Below are 24,834 nucleotides of genomic sequence, written 5' to 3' on the forward strand. Positions count from 1 at the left end.
GCTGATGGAGCGAAGCTTGCAGTTTCCACCCTGCCTGTCTGTCTCGGTGCTTCGCTATTCTAAACATGTCTCTGTTTTAATTCTGTAAATGGAAGCACATCGTCATCTGACAGCAGCTACAGTGTATTTGAGCTCACCCACATCCAAATATTGAATCAGGTACAATTTGCAACTGGAGAAAAAGGTGCCTGCACACTGGGTTGATGTCTTTTTCATTAAGTACAGCTAATACAAACACTCTCACACTCCTTCCAGAACTGCTCTGCTATCTCTGGTGCCAAGTATGCGGTTAAGTATATTGTTTTGGACTGCAGCTTGAATAACAAGGAGGATACAATTATAAGCCAAGCAGTGTTTTTAAAGATAAAATCAGATCGGAGAGAGTGAAAGAAAAAACAACAGGAGACTGAGAAAACCCTGGCTCCGACTCAGAACAGCTCTGCCTGGGTACTTTAGAGATTTACTGAATTAATTTGTACATCTATTAATGTTACAACTTTCCCTAATTGAGCGTTTTCATATAAGAAAATAAACTTCCCATCATAGCTGCGGCTCAGAGAAATTGTTTTGGAAATGAACAGAGGAGTATTATTACCAACATTATGTGGGATTGCAGCGCATGTACAGTAAACTCCTGACAGAGCTCACCATAATGATGTTTCTAATGGCCTCTGGTGTGCACTATGTGACAGTAAGTGTATTGACGCTGTGCAGGCTTTCTGCAGTTGCTCCTCCCTGTAGTCTCTGCTACGTTAATCCCTCCCTACATGTATGTTCAATGATTTATGGTCATAATAACCCAAAAAGAGGATTAAGCTAATTAAACCACAGTGCTGCACTTGTAGTGAACACATCGGGAGGGAATACACCGCCCCCACAATTATACCACACACACACACACACACACACACACACATACACACACTGATGAAGCTGCAGTGTCTCCAGGGTGTCTTTTTTTCTCAGCAAATGATTCTGCCTTTAAAAGCTCATCGTTGGTTAGCATGACTCGACTGTAGAATCATCAGAAGATTAAAGATACTGCAGCTAGCGGCCAGGCTACCAGAAGGCTACCTTCTCCATTCTGGATTAGCTATAATAAAGCTACAGCTGTGGGTCCCCCCGGCGATGCTAGGTGCTGCCCTGGAAATGTAATGCTACACTTGGTCGCTGGGATCATATAAGCCTGTAACACGCTGGATTAATGATGCCAAGGTTGCCAGTATTAATACAGTGGCAGGTCTGCAGGCTATGTACTGTAATCCTGATGAACACCAAGGAAACTGCTAACACTGGATGATGACAACTGGAGGCCATGAACCATTCCAGATACTGTAAATGACGCTGCGGTAAAAGCTAAAGTTGAATAATGCTAGCTTCAGGTGGTGCAAGTCTGCACAGGCCTCATGCTGCAGATAAGTGATGGACTCAGCCTCAGTTACTCAGGCTAAAGGATGTTCAATCCAGAGAGAATTTTGACTTGAAAGCAGATGAAAGGATTTATAAGAATGTACGAATCTGTGGTACACTAGTTCCTGTCACTTTAAAGTGGAAACAAACAACTTTCCAACTCATCCCCCCCCCCTAGCATTTCTATGTGGTATTATTTTTGATGCCTCTGTCACAAAGACAACTAAATTGCTTTCTGTTTCCCTCACAGCTTAACAACTAGCAACAACACAGGACACACTGCATTTTGTTTTCCACAGTTGTTGTCCCGTCTGCTATTTCTGCTACTGTGGATATCAACCGCACAGGGGTCGGCAACCTTTACTATTACAAGAGACATTTTTGGTCAAAAAAACAGAAAAAAAAAATCTGTATGGAGCCGCAAAGCATATTTGAGCCTTATAATGAAGGTATCTAAATTAGCCTGTCAACATTACTAATAGCTCCAAACGAGCATTCATTAATATCTTTTACCACTAAGTGGCTCCTCTGCAGTGGGCTATTTGTGATTATTTGCTACTTTAACTTTACAGCATTAGTGGTAAAAGCAAACAACTGTCTGCTCATTATTAAATTTACTTTTTTTGGATTTAGGATCCATAGTTATCCTCACGAATAGGACTCAAGACGAGCCCCCACCACTGAGGTTTGCCAAAATTTTGAGAGAAAGGCGCCAGGTCGTAGATATATGACACACATTGTAGTTGAAGAAATGTTATAACATTTTAAAACTGGTGTACAAGCTACACATGTTTACAATTGGAGAATGACGAGGACTGGGGGTAGGGCTAGACAAGCATGTTGCTTCTTCCTGCTCCTTTTCGGACATGAAATGTTAATTTATGTTTGTCACTGTAAGTCTGTTCATGATTTATTGTTTGTCTTTGTTTGGTTGTTGTTTTTTTCCTACAATATATTCTATTTTCTATTTTATTACTTTTTTAAATGTTCACAATCAATCAGTCAGATCAAATCAACAACATCAACAACATGGGTTGACAAACCCATAGGGAGCCACTGTAGAGGAGATAAAGTGCCACAGGCTGCCCCTGAGCTAGCACTAGCTCCAATAGATGATGTCATGCACTTATTTGCATATTGGTGATGTCAAATGACGTTGCAAAATTAGATTCAATGCAATCTGGAAATCCATTGGTAAAAAAAAAAAAAAACACTTTTTTTTCCTTCCTTTACCTCTGGAGGCACAGCCCGGAGTTTTTCGACTAATGGAAGTGCAGGGGTTGGCGATTGCTCACACCCTTCACTTTGTGGGCACCACCGAAAGTGTTTACAAATACTTCGGGTAGAAAACCAGCAGAGTTTAGCTATATATCACATTGTTTACAAATACTTCGGGTAGAAAACCAGCAGAGTTTAGCTATATATCACATTGTTTACAAATACTTCGGGTAGAAAACCAGCAGAGTTTAGCTATATATCACATTTTTCATGTCACTATATCACCTTGTAGACTAATCTGATGTTTGGAAAGTCTATAAACACAATAACTGAACAAACGTTACTATTTCTGTGTGCACGTTTTGTAATTAATAACATGGTTATCGTAGATTAGCTGGGCTAACTGCTAGCTGTTAACGTTAGCCGTTAGCGGTGTCTGTAATAACCATAGACTGTTTAAAATAAGGTAATAACTCAATAAACGGTCCATGAATAAAATATTTTTTCCAGTGGATATCTTAGTTACAACATGATGGAGCTAGCAAAGCAGTTTTGTGTTGCTATGTGTGGTATTTATTCAGTTTTGGGAAATCACGATGTCTAGAAAGCATCAGTGGCTGCAGCTGACAGGGACAGCTAACAGCAGCAGCAAAGCTAACATCAGGACGTCATCTGTTAAAAGCCTCCCGCTGTCGGATACGACATGAAACTACTCCAGTTAGCTCAATCATGTTGTAACTAAGACATCCGCTGGAGAAAAAAAAAAAAAAATTCACATTGACGAGACAGCGTTTTGGGTGGAGCGGTCGCTATGGACGCGGAGCTTGCTATTTCTGTAGGTACACATTTACTGGGGACACCTGCATGTCTTGGCCATGCCCCCTCCATTGTGATTGGCTAAAGTGCAGCATCGTTCAGACTCAAAGCCCCGCCCTCTACCCCTCTCTAGTCGTCTTTCACACAGGGCTGCTGACAGATTCTACAATGTAAATTGCAGAATCTGTCTTGAGAGATTAGATTCAATGGAAAAATCTTTAACAAAACATTTGAATGCAATGAAAGCTTTCTCTAATTCAGAGAGAGTCAACGTAACCATAGAAACTCACTACAGCTGAACTCAAATACTGACACTTTGTCACGCCCCTCACCATGTGATGTTGATGTGAAAGTCAGGCTTTAGTGTCTTTATGAGATGCAGCGACTTTCTCCAGTGTAAACCCATCCTTAGCTGCTTGACACTGAAAGCAAATGGTGTAGAATAGAAAGCGAGAAAGTCCACATAGAGTGGGACGGAGTGGAGAGGGATGGGTCAAACAAAACTGTACTTTCATCCAGGAGACAGCTGTTTGTGTCTCGTGTGAAACCAAAAGTCAATGCTGTTTTACCGTAATGTTACTTAATTTATGTTCAGTCGTTGTGCACCAATATCTCTAATGTGATGTATTTATGTAACCCAAAACATGATCTTTTCTCTAAACCTAAGTATTTTTGTTGTCTGATCCTAACTGCAACTGTCCCTGACAACATTGACATTGTGTTACGTTGTGTTTCAGCTGTGTGTCACACAGAGACACTTAAGGGTGCCTTGTGCCTCGTTATCAGATGCAGAGGGGCATGAAAAAGCATCAGCATTTAACAACCTGGGAATGAGAATGGGCTGAAATAGCTTACAATATTCTTTGGTAACTGAGGATAGTCACCAAGGAAAAAAAGTACTTTGCTCAATATGAATAATTACTAAATACATTTTTAGACAATTATAATTCTAATTTAATTGTGTTTCCTGTGATTTTTAGCACTGAATGCGGTCTTTGGTTAATACCTTTAAACACAGACTGAATCATAAAGTCATTTGCAGACAGACAACAGCACTGCCTGAAGAAACAGGCCCTTCATTGATTTCAATCAGACCACTGTAGTGACACAGTCGGTGCTGACACAGCAGGCTCCAGCTACCTAACAATAAAGTCAAACCTGCCTTAACTTTTGCTGTAATACAAGGAGACTTTTACAAAGTAATTCATTATTAGGCACGGCAACATAGATTATTTTGTGAAAGTAGGTACCGAAATTTTACTGTTAACCTGCAAATCGACTCCACAAATGATAAAGAGATTGTCTTATTGTCTCTGTGATTACTTTTCTTAGTTGTGAAATCCTTTCTTATTATATTGTAAAACGCTGGATAGTGTTCTGATGTTGGATTATCCTTCAAACTCGGATCTGTTTCTCAACAATACCTCACCTGTACCTGGAAGAATAACCCCATAACTAATGCAGCCCTTTGTGTTTTTTTATGCAGGTCTGTCTTTGGTCTGAAGCCTGTTAAGTCTTTCTTTTTAGTTTTCTTTGAACTCACGTCTATTTTGGTTGGTTTACTGGTGAAATCTGCTCAAAAGCGAGAGCATCTTCTCTCCCAATTCCTTTTAGTGTGTGTTAAACAAGATTGTGGGATTGATTGAAAGGTTTCATGTCCATGTGTTATAAGTGATAACTTGGTCAGAAAAACACAACAGGCTGTTCCTTATCGAGCAAAGTTCGGGCTGAGTTCAAGCTGCCTAATGCTGTTTAAATCACGAATTTATGATAATCTGAATCAGTCGACTCCATCTTCACTGGTGTCCCTTCATCAGCCCAAAGCCTGTCTCCACATGCTAACACTTTGGAGAGCTCACGGCAAACAGCCCACGGACACATTAGCCTGGTGTGTGTTCTTTCTGAGGTTCAATGGGAGGGCAGCTGTAGTTAGCAGCTAAAGCTGCACGTCTGACCCAGTTGGACACGGCTGAATTACCAATGTCATTTACTACTACCAGTCTATCAATCATCAGGCAATTACTGAGGCAGGGCCTTTTGGCCCTGAGCTGGTATCAAGACTCATAAGGAAATTAATAAATCTGGAGGATCACCTGGGAAGCAGCAGAAGAAGTGGAGAGGTCATAATCTCTCTTTAGAAACTCAAATATCTGATGATTTCTTTGCAGATTTCTCCAGAGGCTCAACCAACTCATAAGGTGAAGTGTCTTTTGGGTTATGGACATGTGCCTTACTCAGATCTCCACATTTGAAATGACTACATCTTGTATAACTACAGTGCTTGCAACTGTTTAAGGACACTGAAATGGAACATAGACTATGAGGTAAAAATGCTGACTTTCAGCTTTCATGTAAGTGTGTTGGCAGTGCAGGAATTTAAATATAGTCCCCTCATTTTGGGGCACAGAAAGTAACTGGAAAAGTTGTGTAAACTTGAATGAGGTCATCATTTTTAATATTTGTTGCCAAGTCTCACAAACATCATCAGACACTTTATCTCCCCAGCTGACACTCTGTCGGGCCTGTACCAGAGCCAGCTTTGCTTCTTGTTTCTTGTTTCTTGTTTCAGGGCTCTTTGCCTGCAGTTGGGTCTTCAGCAGTGAAACACATGAAGATCACTTGGATTGAGGTCATGTGTCTCACTCGTACCCTGTTTCCACCAACAGGGAATGGGTTTCGCTCTGGTTTACGCACCTAATTTTGAACCATTTTTAATAAATTGGTTCGGACCCTGAGAAGTTCGTTTCTAGCTGGGAGCAGAACAAACAAACAAACAAAAAAAGGCATGTTCTTCTTGATCTGAAGTGCAAACAGTGACAACATCAGTGGCCGTTTCATATTCCACAGACTGGAAACAGAGGAGTCTTGCATGTAATAGTCCTCGACGTGTTCTTATCATCAATGGTTGGTTCATACTTGTTTTTAAGATCAAAACAAATATCTGTACCCAGCAACAGCCCACAGGTAATCAATGCAATCTGCAATCTTGTTACCAAATCCTCCACTGATGATGCATCCTTGATTACAATAGTTCTGTTTCTGGTGAAACAAGGGCTGGTTTGCTAGGTAGAACCAAGGTTCCAAGAATCCTGAATGGTTCAAGAACCAGAGCTAATTTGGTGGAAAAGAGGTCTTTGACAACCAAGAATGGTACAATGTTTGGCAATAAAAACACCTTGGTTGCCATGAGTGTATGTTGTCTCGCTGCAATGTCCTAAAATTGAGGGACCGCTGGGACCAGTTTCATACAAGCAATTTGTGCCGAAACACAGATCATAACGATGGCACTGTCGTGTTTCACAAATGTTTGTTGCTCACAAATTGCAAATAAATTCGAAAGCCCGACAGGTTTCTTTCATGTTCATGCATCGGCTGCAAACATGATATTTATTTTGATTAGTAAAACATATCAAAATAAGCGAGTGGACAAGATCTCATGTTGCAAATTGCACCCTTCATGTTTACATGGCCTCATGAATACAAAGGGCTATGAGTCTTACAGTACTCAACCATTATTGACGTGAATACCCTCAAATTATGCCTGAGCTGAAATCATTTCAGATGTTAGCATCTTAATATGGAGTAAAGGTAAGTGTAATGAACGTAATCAGGTCTTACCTGTGTGAGTCCTCTGATGTGCCTTCAGGTGGGAGCTCTTGGTGTAAACCTTCCTGCAGCCATTAAACTGGCACCGATGGACTCTCTTTTTGTTCTCTGGTACGTCTCCTCCCAGACTTCCTCCTCCTCCCTGCTCACTGTCACTGAGGGCTCCTCCTCGGCTTGGCGGTGACGGTAGCGCTCGTGCTGCCACCAGTTTAGCCGCCCCTAGCCCTACCTTCTTCGCCACAAATTTGAGCGTTAGTGTACCGTCTGCCGTCGCAGTCAGTGTCTGTGTGGGTTTGACGAGGTGGCGGCCGAGCTCTGGTGACGATGGTGGTGTTAGGGATGTGACGGCAGCACTGAGCTGTGCGGCACTGACTCCTGCCAGGACTTGGTCCTTTGGTGTGACGGTTTCAGTCCCTGCCTCTGCTTGGGTCCTGCTGGGGGTGGGCACCTGGAGGATTTTGGCCTGGACCTTGGGGAGGGTTACCAGGAGTGGAAGTGGGCTGGGCTGGTCAGGGAGGCTGGGGAGGAGGGGGTCCATCAGGTCCTCGTCACTGTCACCACCCTGCATGAAGGTCGGCGTTAAGAGACAATCCAGCTCCTCATCAAAGAGCTCCGAGAGTCGCTTGGGCTCCGTCTGTAGGTACCGCTCCAACTCTAGACATGTCTGTAAAGAAAAGAAGCACATGGACCCAGAGTTAGCTGAGTGTTAATTACAACTCCAGTCACACCTTCTACAAATGCAAGATGCTGTGTCACTGCAGTTTAAAGGGTCTTTTTTCATCAGATTCATTCACGCTTTTGCAAACATGGCTCATTTATTTAGTCCGATATCACATCAGCTGTATGACACGGGCTGACAAGTAACATACAATCGAAAGCCCCTTGCTCACATGCGCTGCAAACCTGAAATGGTCTTGACAATACTTGATGCCCGGTGGCCTCAGGGGGAAATGCAGCAGAACAAGAGCGAAAGTTCAGGTGGTGAAAGTCTCAACGGGGCGGACAGGACGGGTGGCCCCCTTTCACACCCAGGGTACCTTTCATGTCATATCAGTGTGTGGAAAGTCCATGACCAAACGTCTATGTGACAAGGTTGGAGTGAAAATGAGTTGCTGAATCAAGTCATTCTACTGTGGTCATGGTGACCCACTCATTGACGAATGGTTTCATAGCACTACTAGTAGTCAAAAACTCCACGGCAAAACTTTGAAGACAGAGAAAGACCACGGTCGTGGTTAAAAGAAACCAAATTTGACTGATGGTAGGCTGTAAGACAAGCGCCACAATCTTCTATGTCAAAGTCACATGACTTGTTTGTACAACTGTCCACGATTTGAACAAGTCAAAGAGGTCGATTGTCAGGAAGATGTAAACACAGGCTGGTTTAACCGTTTTTCTTTTAGTGGTTTTCTCTGGACTGCAGCCTGTTCACAAACCCTGTTTACTAATCTATTTAAATTCAAATACCCACTGTAGGCTTTATATTTCTCTGCAGCTGTTGACCATGTCACCTGGCACATGGCAGTCCTGAGAGAGGAGGGATTTAGTCTGTGATTGATTGCTGCTGCCTGGCCGAGCTCTCCGGAGCCCTGAACTGTGGAAGCCTTGCCTGTTTCCCTCTGCTCACCCAAATCAACCAGCCGTGGAAGTTATATCGCAAGATAGAGGAAGGAAGGAGAGCGAGACGACAGAGGGAAAGCCAACAAAGAAGAAGGAAGGGAGATACCCAGAAAGAAACGAGGAAAGTAATTCTGTAATTGTTTATTCAGCCTTTATCCAGCGATAACAGGGACATCTGTGCAACAACTGCACAGCTCCAGTGTTTGGCAGCAGGGCAGCATCACTGCAGTGAGGGGCTTTGGTGCCTTGGTCAAGGGCATCGGCCACATTACCTCAAAGGATTTGAGCCAGAAACCTTTTGGTCACTAACCTACTTTTATAACCTCAAGGCTAAACACATAAACTTTTATGTTTTCTGTAATTCCTGCCCCCTCTCGCACTTGAACTAGCAACTGCACTTCTGAGGTCTACACGGGACTGTTTAGTCGATCCTGCTCCTGCTTTGATCTCTCACACCTGCAATGCTGGTTTTTATCCAAATCCCGTCTGCCTCGTCCCACAGGGGAAATAAGACACATGTGTCGGTTATGGCTGATCATAATCTAAAGAGATAAAGATAAAGTTCTCGCAGCTGTTTGATATAAAATGAAAAGTAAAAACAAGCCTTATTAAATGCTACTAAAGGGTAAAAAGAGTGCCTGTGATAGTTTGGATTGTTTTACAAAGCCAACAGATGCAAACCAGATGGCGGAACATCAGATTTCACAGCAGCAGTGTTCGTAACTATTTACAGAAGGTAACCATTTGAACATATGCAAAATAATGTGTCTATCAGATGTAGTTACATTCATGTTAAGCCAAATAATAACATATTTTTCTTTATGAAATTTCACCCTGCAATGACAATGCTAAACACTGGTCAGACAGGCCGGGGAGTGGGGCTAGATTTCATGAACATTCTCAATCAAATCTGTTCCTTTTCACGACAAAGAACACCTGTTGGATCCCTGGATTTTTTATGTGTGTGCTCGTGTGTGTGACTGTGCCTTTGTGTTCCCATAAAGATTATTTTATGAACTGAAACAACAACATATTCTCCAAACCTCATTAACGATACCACCCAACTGTCATACGTACAACCTTGACCTTGAAATGCCATTACTGCATTGCTTAAACTGGATCCAACTTGACTTTTTATGCTGAAATAGGAGCTTAGAGTCCAGTTGAATTCAAAATCTGTCATTAAAAGTTTGCAGGTGGTTCAACAAGTGGCTAACATGATCTCTAAATCACAGTTCAGAGCAGCGTTCAACACCGAATGAAGACAATCACCATAATTTCACATCTAAACGTCAAACAACAATGCCACTCCTGTTGCACTTCCTCAAACCATAGAAACAAAATGAGAGAATACTATAAATGCTCCTTATCTTACTTACATATAAGACATATCAACAATCAGATGCATCAAAAGTGTTTTTTCCCACCTTAGAGATAATATACTTTCAGAGGGAACTGCCATTCTACCCCCACATGATCTAACAAAAGAAAGAGCATTAGACATTTGAATGAGCATGTTTTTATGACTAATTATCCGTAGTTCTGTGATTAAAATTTGATTTGATTTATTTATTTCCAACATTTAAAAACTAAAAATGAAATAGAATAGAATATATTCTAGAAAAAAATCCTATAAAATAGAGACAAACAATATCATGAACAGACTTACAATTAGAAACACAAATTAACATTTCATGTCTCAAAAGTTGGTAGGAAGAAGTAGGAAGAAGCAACATGCTCATCTAGCCCTTCCCCCCAATCCCAAACTACAGTAATCCATCACTAATCAAACTATTACATATATACACCCTCCCTCACCATCGATCAACCACACATTTACACCACTGCACTTCTTCATACCTGATAACCGATTTTACCCTGTGTATACAACAAATACTAAAACACAAATTGAGAATACCGACAACAGTGTCACCCTGAGTGTGCTGCATTCCCATTAATCATTTCTGTACCTTGTAAAAATACTGTCTTTGTACCTCTTCTTAAACTGTCTGATATCTTTACTTTGTTTGATTTCTTCACCCAGTGCGTTCCACAAAATCACCCCACAAATTAATATACCCATACTTTTCAGAGTGGACACATACTTTTCAATTAATGATGGAGGAAATCAAGGACAAGAGTCTAAAATTCTTGAGAAAAAATCCTTGTAAAATCAAACAAAATCCCTTCAGGAATACTTCACTAACAAAACGAACATTTGTATATAAGTGACTCTCGAGGTGTTATGATGAATTAGTGAGAAAACGTTGTCTTTTCCATGTACTTCTTCAGTAAACGAAGAATCCATAAACAAAAAATTCCTGATGAGTTTAAGTAAATAGGGGCGGATTTAACAACAGCAAAACTGCATTAAAACAAACTCATACAACTGCTGCAGTATAATCCAAGTCACATTTATGCAGTCTCATACTCAGTACTTCTCAAGCTTGTGCATTTTCGCAAAAACTTTACTTTTTAAAACACTTCTGTGTTAACAGTCTCAGGCATGGATGAGTAACAAGCCAGGGCAAGGGCATGCATTTGAACTCTACTCGTGCTTTCAAATGAAAACCTGCCTTTAAGCTCGTTCATTGGCCAGGAAGAGACGGGCGAGAGACCTCCTGGCCAATGAACGAGCTGGCTGATGAAACTGCTCCTGCCCCAGTGTGCAAAGTGTTTTAAATAGTAAAGTGTTAGTGAAAATGCATGAGTTTGGGAAGTACTGAGCACATGACTGGATAAATGAGAACTGGATTATTTTGCTCCAGTTAGTTTTGTGGCTGTTAAACCCGGCCCCCATTCACTTCAATTCAATGAGCATTTTTTGGATTCTTAATTCACTGTAGAGGAGTGTGAGAAAAAATAAGTTTTCTCCCACAAATTCAACACAACACAAGGTGATTAGCTGATATACATATGATCATTTTGGGGGTGAAGTGCTCCTTTAAACTCTACACATGTTTATGTTTTGTGATGCTTTTTTCTGTCGAGATAAGGGAGAAAGAAAGCAAGAGGGGCAAAAGACAGCAGGCCAGTCCACAGCTCTGTAACTGTCCACTCAGCACTTTCCTGTGAGCTACCTGGCGCGCGCACTATCCTGCAGCACGCTGCCTTTACAGTATCTACTTGGAATTGAATTAATTTCCTCTGTGTGGCCAAAGGCCTTTGGCAGCTGATGGTTCTCATCCTGATCCTCTGGCTCTTTCCACCTCTGCCATCGGAGCAAATTACAGCCACTATTGAAATGGTTTTTTTTTTTCTTAGCAGCAGCTGGTTGACTTGGTCCATTCAGGCCGGCCAGCGCTGGAGCTTTGCTCTGCTCAGCCTCAGTGACGAGACAGACAAACCAACACATTTAGTCTGAACATCTGTTGAGTGGCGATAAGCTGAACTTCCCTCTCCCTTCTTTTCTCCCTTTCTTCTCCCCTTTAAAAGAATGTCTTTTTTCCTCCTAAGGATGCTTATTTGCATATGAATATAAATCAAAGATATCTCTTTGGGAGGGTTACACTGCTTCATAAGGAAACTTGAAAATGAGAAGCAAACATGTGCAGAAGCAGAAATGACGCCAAGTAACAATGTCTTTTACAAAGCTGATACGAGTGCTGAGAGGAGAAGTTTCGGGCCAGCCTTTTGTCCAGATTGTTGCTGTGATTTGTTCCTCTGAAACACTGCTGTGCGTATTACAGCATCTAGTCAAGCATGCTGAAGGAGGCTATTATACCTCTGTTTATATTAGACCAGTCATTGCTAATGCAGCTAGAAAACAATATTGAGATTATCAAACAGACATCAGGAGTGGAACTTAAACAGCTGAGTGCTTTTCAAGACAACAGAGCTATGAGGTTTGGAAAGCAGAACAATGCACTCATTGATAACTCTTTATTTATTAGTCAGTGTCACTGGTGTTAAAAGCTAATATCCATGTTTTCCTGCCATAAATGGATATACATCTGTCTAATAACACACAATTCAAGACACGAAAACATCAATTTAATGGAACATAGGCAGCATTTAGAAAAACTATTTCCTGGGGACACAAAGTGCTTTCACACCTGCCCTGTTTGGTTTGGTTCAAACAAACTCAAGTTCATTTGCCCTCTAAGTGTGGTTCCATTGGGCAGGTGTGAACACAACAATCAGGTGTGCACCAAAACAACCGGACTGAGACCTTCTTGAAGAGGTAACACTAAGATACATATTACCCAGAAATATGAATATATCTATATGTTAAAAATTTCAAAGAAAATAAGAAATTATTCATTTAATTGAATATTTTTTCTAGTTTTAAATGTTTTGCTGCTGACTATTTTATAAATAAATAAAAAACTAAAATCATGACTGTCATGGATTTGTCTTTTCAAAGGCATACATAGCAAACGGCACCATTTTCAATTTTAAATGAGTTCCTCTGTGAACACATATTTCCAAGGTGGTAATTCGAATTACTCACAAAGGCCTGTTTTCTGCCCATCTTATTATTGAAGGGCCCCCTCACCCCATGGCCCCTGCTTGCACTGTCTATGTTTACACTCCTGTGCTGTGCATGTGTCATCAAATTGATGTTTTCATGTCTTCATTTGCTTGCTTTGTGTCTATTATCATGTGTTATCTTGATTTGCAGTAAGGTGAGCTTTCAGGGCCACCATACTTTTATCCTAAGTGATCCGAATGCTGCAAAACTACACCAACACAACCCAGAGTCGTCCTGAAGTTTCCTTTCCTGGGTAACTTGGCCATTTGGCTGACACAGCCAGAGTCAAGATACTAAGAGGTTGTAAAGGTCATCAGGAGGATTACTTTGATATATAATTTATGCAGTTTCTGCCCTGAATTTAAGGATCCTGGTTCATTAATGTTTCTGGAGGTTCTGCTTTTATCCTGAAGGATTCAGGCTGTTGCTGCTCGCAGGACACAAGGAAAATATTTATGTAGATAAAAGTGAAGTTATGAAAATTATCCTTTCCAGGGCTCCTCAGAATTACACTTTGCTCCTGCACTGTATGTGTTATTACTCATCATGGTCAGACACAACTATGACACCACGAATATGAGCTCTCTTTGAAACAGTAAACGCAGCCTCTATTAGTCATTTCTGACGGTGCACTGTAGCATTGTTTTCACTTGGACTAGAAATCAAAAATAGAAAGGTCTGTGTGTCTCTTGGCGGGGGCTGGACTGATGCTGAGGATTGTGGGAGGTGGGCGGGGAGGACAGAGGGTAGAGGGAGCCCGAGGCTGTGGAAGAGGAGCGGAGCGGCAATCAAACCCACGGCTGGCAGTGAACGCACCGCCTCTGACATCACACGTATGACCTTCTCCTTCGTCTCTTTCTCCTACACACCATGAATATCAGGTAACAATGACATGTATGGCCTGCAGCGTGTGTGTGTGCGTGTGTGTGTGTCAGCTGGCTAACAGCTCAGACTGATAGCATGTGTAGGGCTCACCTCCTGTCCCCCTGCTCAGTCCCACACCATATGGAGAAAGGTCACATCGAACACACACACACACACACACACACACACACACACACACACACACACACACACACGGCGGCCAGTAACACTCATTCCCTTAAAAACATTTTTTTTTCCGACTGACTGTTGGAGCGTTTCAACACTTGGATGGACACAAATCTCTCCTGGTTGAATCTCCAGAACAAACAATGAGACTCTGAGCTGAAGAAAATCTGCTTCACTGACAAAAAGTCAAAGGTACAAGACAGTGAACACAACAGTTGCTGCACGGAAGTCAATAGAGACCTGCTGCAGTGAGAAACATCCAATCAGAGAGCTGCAGGTTCTGTTGCTGGCCGCTAACAGCAGGCTGAAGTTAGAGGTTGAGCTCAGTAGAACACATAAAGAATAAATAAATATCTAATGCTGCATTCATGTCATCTTTGGCAGAATGGGATAAACGGGAAACCCTCCTGTTGTACTTACATCTAACATAGTTAAAACTGTTGCTAGCCCTGCAGTCACACCAATTAAATGGACCCAAATCATCCATTTGCATCTAATCATTTATTCACTAACGAACCCACAAAGACAGATATAGCTCATTTTTTATTTGCTAAATAAACTATATCACTGTCCTGGGTTTCATTTACATGTATCTGTCAGCATCGGTGGCTTTGCAGCCATTTGGCTGGCAGTTTGTTGACACTTCTGAAGTTGTTTTCAATAATTGGGAGATAAGGATAAGGTAGCAGCCAGAAATTCTCTATTTCACCTACTCACAATTACAACTAAGGGCTGACGTGAACAATATGAAACTAAAAGTAAAAAAAAGGAACAGAAATAACAGATTTCAGTGACAATACTACAGCTCAGCAATACTGCAGAGTCATCCAGAGAGAGTTTATGTTATATATGAGCATTTTATATGTAGTGCATATGTTGAAACTTTACTTTTCTTTAAGTTTCAATGTTGTGACAATTCTGTGGTTAACATGTGGTCAGGTTTACGCACAGAAACAACTGGGTTAGGGTTAGAAAATCATCATACTTTGGCTTAAAATACCTGATTTGGTCACTTCAAACACAGCTGAAAATGTATCAACCCTTCATTAAATAGCCACCTTTGTTGTTTGTAGATGTTAAAGACCTTTGCACTTTAAAGGTTTTTTTTGGGGGGGCTTTTCCTTATCCGCTGCGAGGGTCCTAAGGACAGAGGGATGTCGTATGCTGTAAAGCCCTGTGAGGCAAATTTTGATTTGTGATATTGGGCTTTATAAATAAAATTGATGATGGTTGATGATTGAGTTTGTTTTTTCATCCGTAATTGTCGCACGTCTAAAAATACCTTTGTCCGTAATTAAACCTTTGAGGTGGTGATGACACATCAGAATCAGTGTGTAAGGTTTATGTGTGTGTAACCATTTTTTTCTGATGACGGATTAAAAAAATGCAGTTTTAACAGTAGTCTGGACTTGGACTTTGCAGGCGCATTCCCAGGAAGTCTAGGAGCGCTGAGGGCTGTCCAAATCCACAATTTATCCAGTCCACAAGGGGCCTCAAGCGGACTTTCTGAAGACTTCCAGAGAGTCTGCTTGGAGTGCAGACTTCACTGATTTAATAACCCACAATTCATTGCAATACAGACGTAAAGTTGTGGCTACACATGGGATTTACTGTATATCTGCCGGAACAGATGAGTTCAGCACTGTTCATCAACTTACATGACATTAATATGAATATGACAGCAGTGATAGTTAAACGTTTCCAGGGCAACAGGTAAAACAGTCGAGGGCTGTCTCTCAGTCGCTTGCAGTCTCTGCCCTCGCAGACTTTACGTGACGGCAATAAATACATCACACTACATGTGACTGAAGTCTGTGAGGGCTCGGCCTGCAAGTCCAGAAAGTAGACATTTGGATTCAGCCTTCCTGTTTTGGCTGCACAATGGTTGACGCACTTCTTTTGTGCCTTTGAGCCATCATTTCCCAGGAGACTGTACCCAGTGGCAGATTAAATACCATGGTGAAAGCAAGACTTAGGGGAAACTAATGTAATCGCTGATGATGTCATTCTTCTATAGCAATTAAATTGTGCAATCAACATTTACTTTGTAATAAGCTGAAGCAAATTGTTTGTCTATTTTCACTTTAGGGGATCTAACATCAATTGTTTGATCTGTGTAATAAATCAGTCATGATGTGTTCATACATGACAGCTCACATGTGCAGAGAAACATGGATTCTGCAGTTGCAGTTAAGCTCCTGATTTAAAAGATGTGTTCATTTTACGGTTTTTAATGTAACTTGATTTAATTACACTTAATGTAACTGTATTGGGGTCAATGTCACACAAGGTCAAAAGCAAATGCAGCGTCACTGCTAAAGGGAAGGTCAGCTGAGGTCGACCATGGCATATTGCACTATATCTGAAAGCTCTAAATCTCTGTAAAGTGTTTTTGCTTTCTGTTTACTGGTTGAGGCAGTCATATCTGTGTGTAAACAGTGTGTTTGTATATTTCATGCGACCTGCTACCCTTTCATACACAGAGCTGAAGATAAAAACAATGGATCCATCTTTTCCATCTTTTCCTCCTGCATCCTCTGTTCCCTCAATGAATGTTTCCCTTTATATTTTGAGTGTTTGATTTAATATCTGGTCTAAAATAGCTACTGACATGCAGGCCCTGCCTCTGTGTGTGTGTGTGTGTGTGTGTGTGTGTGTGTGTGTGTGTTTGCTGCCTGCTGAGGTCCATTAATAATGAATGCAGAGAGCAGAGGGCTCTGGATGGAAGCGCTAAGAGCTTTTGACAGACAAAAGATCATCGAGGACGGAGCTCAGCAAACAGACTGAAGTGGGTTCAGCAGGAGATGCTCTGTCTGTGTTTGCCTGCATACAGTTATGTGACTATTACCAAGATTTCCATTAGGACAATGGTGAAATTAAGCCATTTACGTGATTCTGTAAAGTGACACTTCCTATAATGGTCTGCTTCACACGTGGTTATTGCCACATAAAGGACTCAACAACATGAGAAACATCAACAGCTTTCCTTCCTGCAAGAGCAGAGAAACATTAAGTCAAGAAGTGAACCAGCCTATTAAAATGTATCCTACAGCAGTCAGTGAATGTTTAGATACTAACACGACCAGACACTCTCTTACAATTTTTATTAACTACTAAAACAAGGTTTAGTGAAATGCAGTGTGGTTTTGCAACTTCTTCATTCTGCATTGTTTATTTTTCAACTCTCAGGACAAATTTCCACAACTGTCACTATGTTATGATTAAAAATCAGAAGCCAAGACCAACTGAAATGTGATATTTGTCTAATTCAGAGCTGTGATGAATAAACAATGAGCAGCTTTGTCAAACTGAGACACACAGAGAGGCACATCTAATTCTGTTTATATGTGAAGTAGAGACCGGTCACAGAAATGAGTACATGTAGTACTACCAGTAAAATCACAATTCAGAAAAACTTACTTGCATGACATTTAAAGCTCACAGTGTTCAGCAAAAGTCTCTTTAAAGCTTCTTACACTCTCACAAAAAGGTCTACGAACAGAAAACCAAAATTAAAGCCTTGTGGTTGTATGAACGCATCAAGTTGCATTCACAGTTTACATCCATGTCTGTGAAAATATGGATGCTTCACACACATCTTCCCCCTAGCAGCAGAAGATCTATACAATCACAGTTTCAAGATGGACACCCAAGATTAGAGTCACCAATTCAGTATCTGACCAAATATCCTTCTGTTCCTGAGATATGACGTTAAGTAATGGCCAGAAAAGCGAAATTTTGTCATAAATAGCATATGATTTCCTGAGTTCTGGCCAAAAACATGTTTGGTGAGGTCACAGTGACCTTTGACCACTAAATGCTCATCAGTTCATCCTTGATCCAAAGTGGATGTTTGTGTCAAATCTGAAGACATTCCCTGACAGTGTTCTTGAGAATGAGGCAGATGCAAGGTCACAGTGACACTGACCTTTGACCACCAAAATCTAAACAGTTCATCATTGACTCAAGGGGCAAAATTTGGAAAAATCCCCTCACAGCATTCTTGAGATATCTTGTTCACAAGAATGAGACAGACAAGGTCACAATGACCTTGACCTTTGACCAATGACCACCAAAATGTAATCAGTTCATCCTTGACTCAAAGTGGACAATTGCATCAGATTTTGAAGAATTCTCGAAAGGGGTTCTTGAGATATTTCACGAGAATAGCACAGACAACCCGGAAACAAAATGCCTCCGGCCACAGTTATTGCTGGTGTGGAGGCATAAAAACTGCCCATCCTCATTCATGAGTTTCCATATAGCGAAATTTCTCATCCTCCTCCAAGATTAAGACGTCAGAGAGACAAATGATGCAGCAGTCACTCAGCTAGTAGGGGATACATGGTGGCAATCATGAGTCATTAATGTTAGGTACACCTTTACAGTAAGAAAAAAACTGCCCTAAAGGTGCTATGCAAGACCGTCTGCCTGTAAACACACTTGCCAGTGAAAATGAAAGTAAAAGCCAACCCCAGATTTACTTGTTTGGCATTTCACCTTGCTATATTTGCTTTTTTTCGGATGCCTGCTGCTTACAGTCTGACACCTGCTCACTACCTTTATATAAAGCCCTGACCTCACCTGAGCATTGTAGGGGTACATGCCCATAAACATCCCAAACACAGACAATACAGTATTTAGCAAGCTAACCCTACACTTTTCAGGGTTTGATTTTGGTTTTGGAACAGGGAAGAAACATATATCTTTTTCCAACCTCACCAGGTAACGATTATCATTAATACACGACATGTCCCAGGCACAACATTTAGCTCCACATCCACAAAACCAGCCTGAAAATGAAGGAAATCTGAAATGACTGCATTAGAGTCGGACCCTGGTCTGAGCTGAACTTATGCTACGTTATGATTGGTTTGCATCCATGGGCGAGACTTACCGAAGGGTCAATTGATAACAAGAGGTAAAAACAGTAGTATGTTCCTTTAAACAGACATGAATAAAGTGTGAACGTGTTGCGACAGGTCTCCGCTAATCGCATTAACATTCTTGTAACTACATGTTACTGCAATTAAATCCCACAAAAGCAGAAGACAACAGCAGTGAAGGTTCCTCACATTATTCCCATTCATATTAAATATAGCTGTGTCACAGCTGCATTCATGTAAACCTCCTCCCTGACTACAACACTAAACTGATGTTCCACTATGAGGAATCACTTTCCCCTTGCCTCCTCTCCTCCGGTCTAATCCTTTAGTTTGTTGTTTAGTTTGTTCCTGTCTCTCTGTATCTGTGTGTGCATTACAGAGTGTTTATTTTCCCTCAACATTATACAGCTTTTGGCTTCAAATTATGTTTTTCTCTTCGCTTTCTCGTACAAATAGGTCCTAATTAAAGTGCTTTGGCTTCCATAAACTGCTCTTTGAAGCTCTACCTCTTGATGGATCTCGCTCTCTCCACACAGCGGGCTCTGATGGCTAATTAGCCACTCAAAGGAAAAGGCAAAAAGAGGCTCTTTATTCAGCTAATTTGCTGATGCGGCTGTGTACACGGCGGATGTGTGTGTTTGTAAGAGTGAGAAGAGCATAATGACTTTTAACTGATGTGTGTGAATATGTAATGCCTCATGCGTACGATATCAAACCGGTGCCATTGGCAGCGAGCTGCCTCCTTTATGTCTGAGCAAGCATCGCTGCTGCAGAGTGGATGTGTGTTTGGTGCTTTGTTAGAGGACTGAAGTGCAGTTTGTGTGAAGCTGCCTGTGAAGATGCTGTTTGAGTTACTGAAGCGGCGTCTGTGCCGAATCACATTGATTTGCGACCGCACATCCTGCAATCTGATCAGAATAACACAACCCAGGATGTGTTAATATTTGCCTATAGTGTATTAAGTTGTGCTAAATTCAGTCATGTTCTGCCTCTGCGTGGTGCCAAATTTACCAAATCATTTTTAGCTCACATTTAGAGTGTGAATTCTCCAAATTATACACATTACAAGCCACAAGAATGTTGCTGCCTCTGAGGTTTTAAAATCCTCATGTTTTTACCAACAGATAATTTCATGGTGAACACCAACATACGAATTTTGAAATGCTAAAGGCAGTGACTTTTCTCTCGATTTTCACTTTAATGAAGCAAAGAAATGAATGTGAAGACCTGTGTGGTGATGAATACAACACCCTTGGAGGCGGAGAATAACTATTCAACAACAGACTTCTAGAGCCTGCTTCATTTTTTTCAACTTGACCGCTATTTTCCCATGTTTTATGTCTAAGTGACTCATGGAGACAACATGCCGCAGCGGCTCAACAGGCAGCAATGTAGTCTTGACTGGCATTTGGTATCGTCAATTTACGTCCAGTAAAAGTGTTTGTTTTTGCCACTGACAGGCTCAGATTATTATTATAAGTGTCTGACAGCATTATGGAAATGATCCATACAGAGAAAATAAACTTTTTTTTGGTTATTGGAAACATGTTGTTGGAAACATTCGTGAGAGTTGGAGAGAGTGCAAGGGTGAGTTTGTTGTGTTTGAGTTCAGTAAGTGTAGCTTAGTGTTTTTAAAAAGATTGTCAATGTCATGGCTGAATATTTAGCTAATTTCAACAATGTGGGAATGTCTGAGATTTCAAAATGAGACTTTTCCTTGAGCAAGACTTGGTTACACACATTAACAAACAGACCGGATCGGCAAAATGGAAAAGAATAAAGTTAAAATTTTTCGTAGGTTTTTCACCCTAATGTCAGACATTTCTAAACCTTGCTCAGTATTGTGATTTCAGGAATATGATTTATGTTATAGACATTTTAGATTTGTTTAGTGAGGTACTGAGTTTGTATTGTGACTTTAATGTTTTAATATTACTGTCAATGCTCCAGAAACATTTCCTTATAAAATATTCAGCTTTAATCCTGTTTTTTTTTTTCAAATAGTTCCTTGTAAAATTTACAGTATCAGCTCTCTGAGAATGTCTTTCCCATTCTAGCAAAGATTGGTATTGTAACTGAAATATCCCCTATAGAATCAATATCAAATTGAATCGGGACCTTATGAATAGAAATTGACTTGATTCTGTCACTTAGATACAAAAACATGGGAAAAGAGGTTCCAGGTTGAAAAATACCAAACTTTTCCTTTACGATGAGCGTAGCAACATGTTTGCCTTTATTTTATTGACAGTGCAGTGGGCAGTTTTCAAGACAAATGCCGGAAAAGTCAAACAACTACTTATGTGATTGTCATTTCAAACCATGAGCATTAATCGCTGCTGTATCTGCCTCCACTTACTGGTTTCAGGCTTTTCACCAGTGGGGATTTACTCCCATTCAGCCACAAGAGTATTAGTGTGGTCCAACACTGATGCTGGGTGATAAAGTCTGGCTCACAGTCGGTGTTCCAGTTCATCCCAAAGGTGTTGGATGATGAGGCTGAGGTCAGGACTCAGTCAAGTTCTTCCACACCAAACAGGGTAAACCTTTTCTTCATGAACTTGGCTTTATGTACAAGGGCATTGTCACGACAGACCTGTTACTACAAAGCTGGAAGCACAGCTTGATCATAAATACCACTGTACACAAACATATGTGGACAGGGATGTCCAAATGCACTGGGCCATGTGTTGTAGCACAGCAGCAGCATACAGTGCACTAACTATCCCCTCTGCAGCCTGAACCCCAGCTTGCTTATGGACAGCTGCCATTTTGGAGACACCAGCTTCCTCCATGCCTACACTGCCCTGAGCCAGCTGCAGTAACGAGCCAATATCATTCTGCTGGATGGTGACCATCTCAACAAACCTCTGCTTCCAACACTGCAACAGCTACTGCTTCCAACCCCATTGAAACCTCTCTTAACACTGCAGTGCTCTGATGGGGTTATTAGAGTGCTTTGACTGAAGGATTCGGAAATTATTTGTACAAACCAATCCAGTCAGGTCGCCAGAAGAAAATGTTAACTTTGTAACGTGTATTTTTACATTGCAGTGATGTACTTCTGATTATATGTATAGGGGCTGACTTTGTCATCAGACGGTGGATGCCATGACCCCTGTTTGAGCTGCCAAGCTGCAGACCACTGTTCAAGATCAACAAACAACACAACCAGTTGTTGTTTAGTGACATATCGGCAGCATTTCCAGGCATGATTGTGGAACCAAATCTATTTTAAGCCAAAAAATGATTTTCTTTTTTTTTTCCTAACCATAACGATGTCCTTTTTGAACCTATACATAACAGCGTGAACCACAGCATTGTTGAAACGTGATAGAAATGTAAAGTTTCAACATATTTGCTACATGTGAAATGCACAAATCTTACATATCTGTGGTTCACAGAAACGTCCAATGCCAACATTCGTTTTGGCGATTGGGCTGAACAATCAGAACCAAAAAAAAAAACCCATCAGGGTTCTTCAACCCTTTGAGTGACATCACTTTTGTTGTGCTGCTTTCAGACACCTTTCTCAAGTATTTAAACCTTTGAACCCTGAGCTAATTGGTGCGATTTCTTTCAAAAACATGGGGCAAAAAGGCAATGAGCAACTTGGTAAGAAATGTCCCACAAACTGCAAAAAACCCCCATAGCTTTCAAATGGTTAAGCACGTCCTAATGAGTCTGATCTGAATTTGAAGAGATGACAATTTAAACACCCTAAAGACAACACAACAAAAAATGAAGTACGTTTGTAGTGTGGTTTGTTTTACTGCTTAAGAATATTTCACTTCTATTGTTTGCTATATTATATCGTTTCCTTATGTACACAATTTCTACAATTTAGTAGTGGTCAAAACTAAATCTACAAACTAAACCTGAAGATACAGGGACAATATTCTTCCTCTAATCCGCAGTTAAAAAGGTACAAACCACTAATTAGATGCAGTGAAAACCTGCTTTACAGACAAACAGCAGCTCCCCTCTCTGGTTGAAGGTGTTTGACTCAACAAAACCAGCGCTGATCAGCTGCTTAGGCGGATTTATAAAGAAACAAATTGATGCAAAGTTAAAGGAACTACAAACACAAACTACAGGCTATTAACTTAGTCTCTTTACCGCTCAGCTTTAATGCATCATTGCAGTTTCGGACTGCACAGAGAAAATCTCCTGGTTTAGGAAGGAAACATGTCAAAGATAAAACCTGGATAAGCTCATACAGAATCTGAGAAATCTTGTTTTTATCTTCGCTGACTTCAAATTGAACTTGTGAGGTTGTGTTTTTGACACGAGAAGTTTAGAAGTAAGTATATAGAATATACTTGATATTCAGCACTATCTACATTTTTAGAAATATGGAGTTCTTCCTGAAGAGTTGAGGCTCTACCCAGAACCATCTGCGTCTGAAGAACTTTTTTTATAGAAAGGGTTCTTCAAGGTTTCTAAGGGATCTGTTAAGGTCTGTTGGATTTCCATTGGGGGGACGGCAGTAGCTCAGTCCATAGGGACCCGGCTTGGGAACCAGAGGGTCTCTGGTTCAAGTCCCTATAGAAATCAAGCATGGAGCATGGACTGATGAATAGAGAGGTGCCAGGTAGCCTCCTGGACACTGCCAAGGTTCCCCTGAGTAAGGTACCAAACCCCCAACTGCCCGGGGCGTCTGAACTCAGGTTACAATATCCCTTATTCTAGGTATATTCCTTATGTTGGGTTCTAGGTAGGACCCTCTAAAAGGGTTCCCAGTGGGACCTTTTTAAAAGTTCTAACAAAGGGGTTGTCCTATAGGGACAAACCAAAGAACCCTACTTGGTTTTAGTTTGCACCTTCATTTCTAGAGGAGTATGTGACAAGAAAAACAGTCACCTTGTTCAGTTTTCAAAATGAGCTACAGATGTGGTGTTTTGTGCATATCAGTGCCAGACAGGTAACAAGAAGGCCAATAACACAGAAAATTAATAATAGACTCTAGAAACACCAATCTATAACACATGCTGTTCCTGGTTCCTGGATTCACAGCTCCTCACAGACATTTCCTCTAATAAACCCAAAGATAAAAACCCATACAGCTCTGAATGAATCCCATGACACCATCAAATACACAGACACTACTGAGTACCAACAGTGAGTCCAAAATGTGGTCCAGGTTTGCCTCACTACTCTCACACAGACAAAAACATTACAATCCATCAGTTCTGTGATAAAGACGCCGACTTAAACACAACGTTGCCACAGCGACAGAGCCAACACTTGTGTGTTGGCTGCCAGTGTGTTCAGGTTTCCTCTCACTCTGCCTTAATTGAAAAAGCAGCACCACAAACAGAGCAGAGTCCTGTAGGTCTGACTTGAAAAGCAGGTGGAGACTTCAGTAGGAGAGGTTAATGGGGACGAGATGAGGCGACATCACTGAATCTCTCGGACTTTTGATCTGAGAAGAGAACAGTCTGGAGAAACTGAACATGGCTCAGTCTGGGGCTGCAAGAAATGTGTATTTTTTTATCAGTAATGAATCCATCTGTGTGGTGTGTTTTTCCAATTAGCTAACTAATCAAATACTAAACACAAGTGAGCAGAGCCCAAAGAAATGTCTACAAATAGCCGTCTTATTCTGAGCAGCGTGACTGAAGTCTAAAATGTGTCTGAAGCACCAAGTGTTGAGGAAGTTGGCATCAAATGTCTGGTCCAATTTGTAATCTTATTTATTTTTGGAGCAGGTATTTTCTGATTAAACCATCCTTCATTTTGCAAATGTAGACT

General features: G+C 41.1%; 1 protein-coding gene across 1 annotated transcript in view; it reads right to left on the bottom strand.

The window, feature by feature from the left end:
- Window positions 1-24,834, bottom strand: part of klf7b (Kruppel like factor 7b) — a 106,443-nt gene that overhangs the window by 31,974 nt on the left and 49,635 nt on the right. The window contains exon 2 of the mRNA XM_033614945.2: window positions 7,063-7,714. Coding sequence (XP_033470836.1) covers window positions 7,063-7,714 — 652 coding nt within the window. The remainder of the gene's footprint in view (window positions 1-7,062; window positions 7,715-24,834) is intronic.

The sequence above is a fragment of the Epinephelus lanceolatus genome, chromosome 14 (genome assembly GCF_041903045.1).
Source record: "Epinephelus lanceolatus isolate andai-2023 chromosome 14, ASM4190304v1, whole genome shotgun sequence".
Taxonomy (NCBI): Eukaryota; Metazoa; Chordata; class Actinopteri; order Perciformes; family Serranidae; genus Epinephelus; species Epinephelus lanceolatus.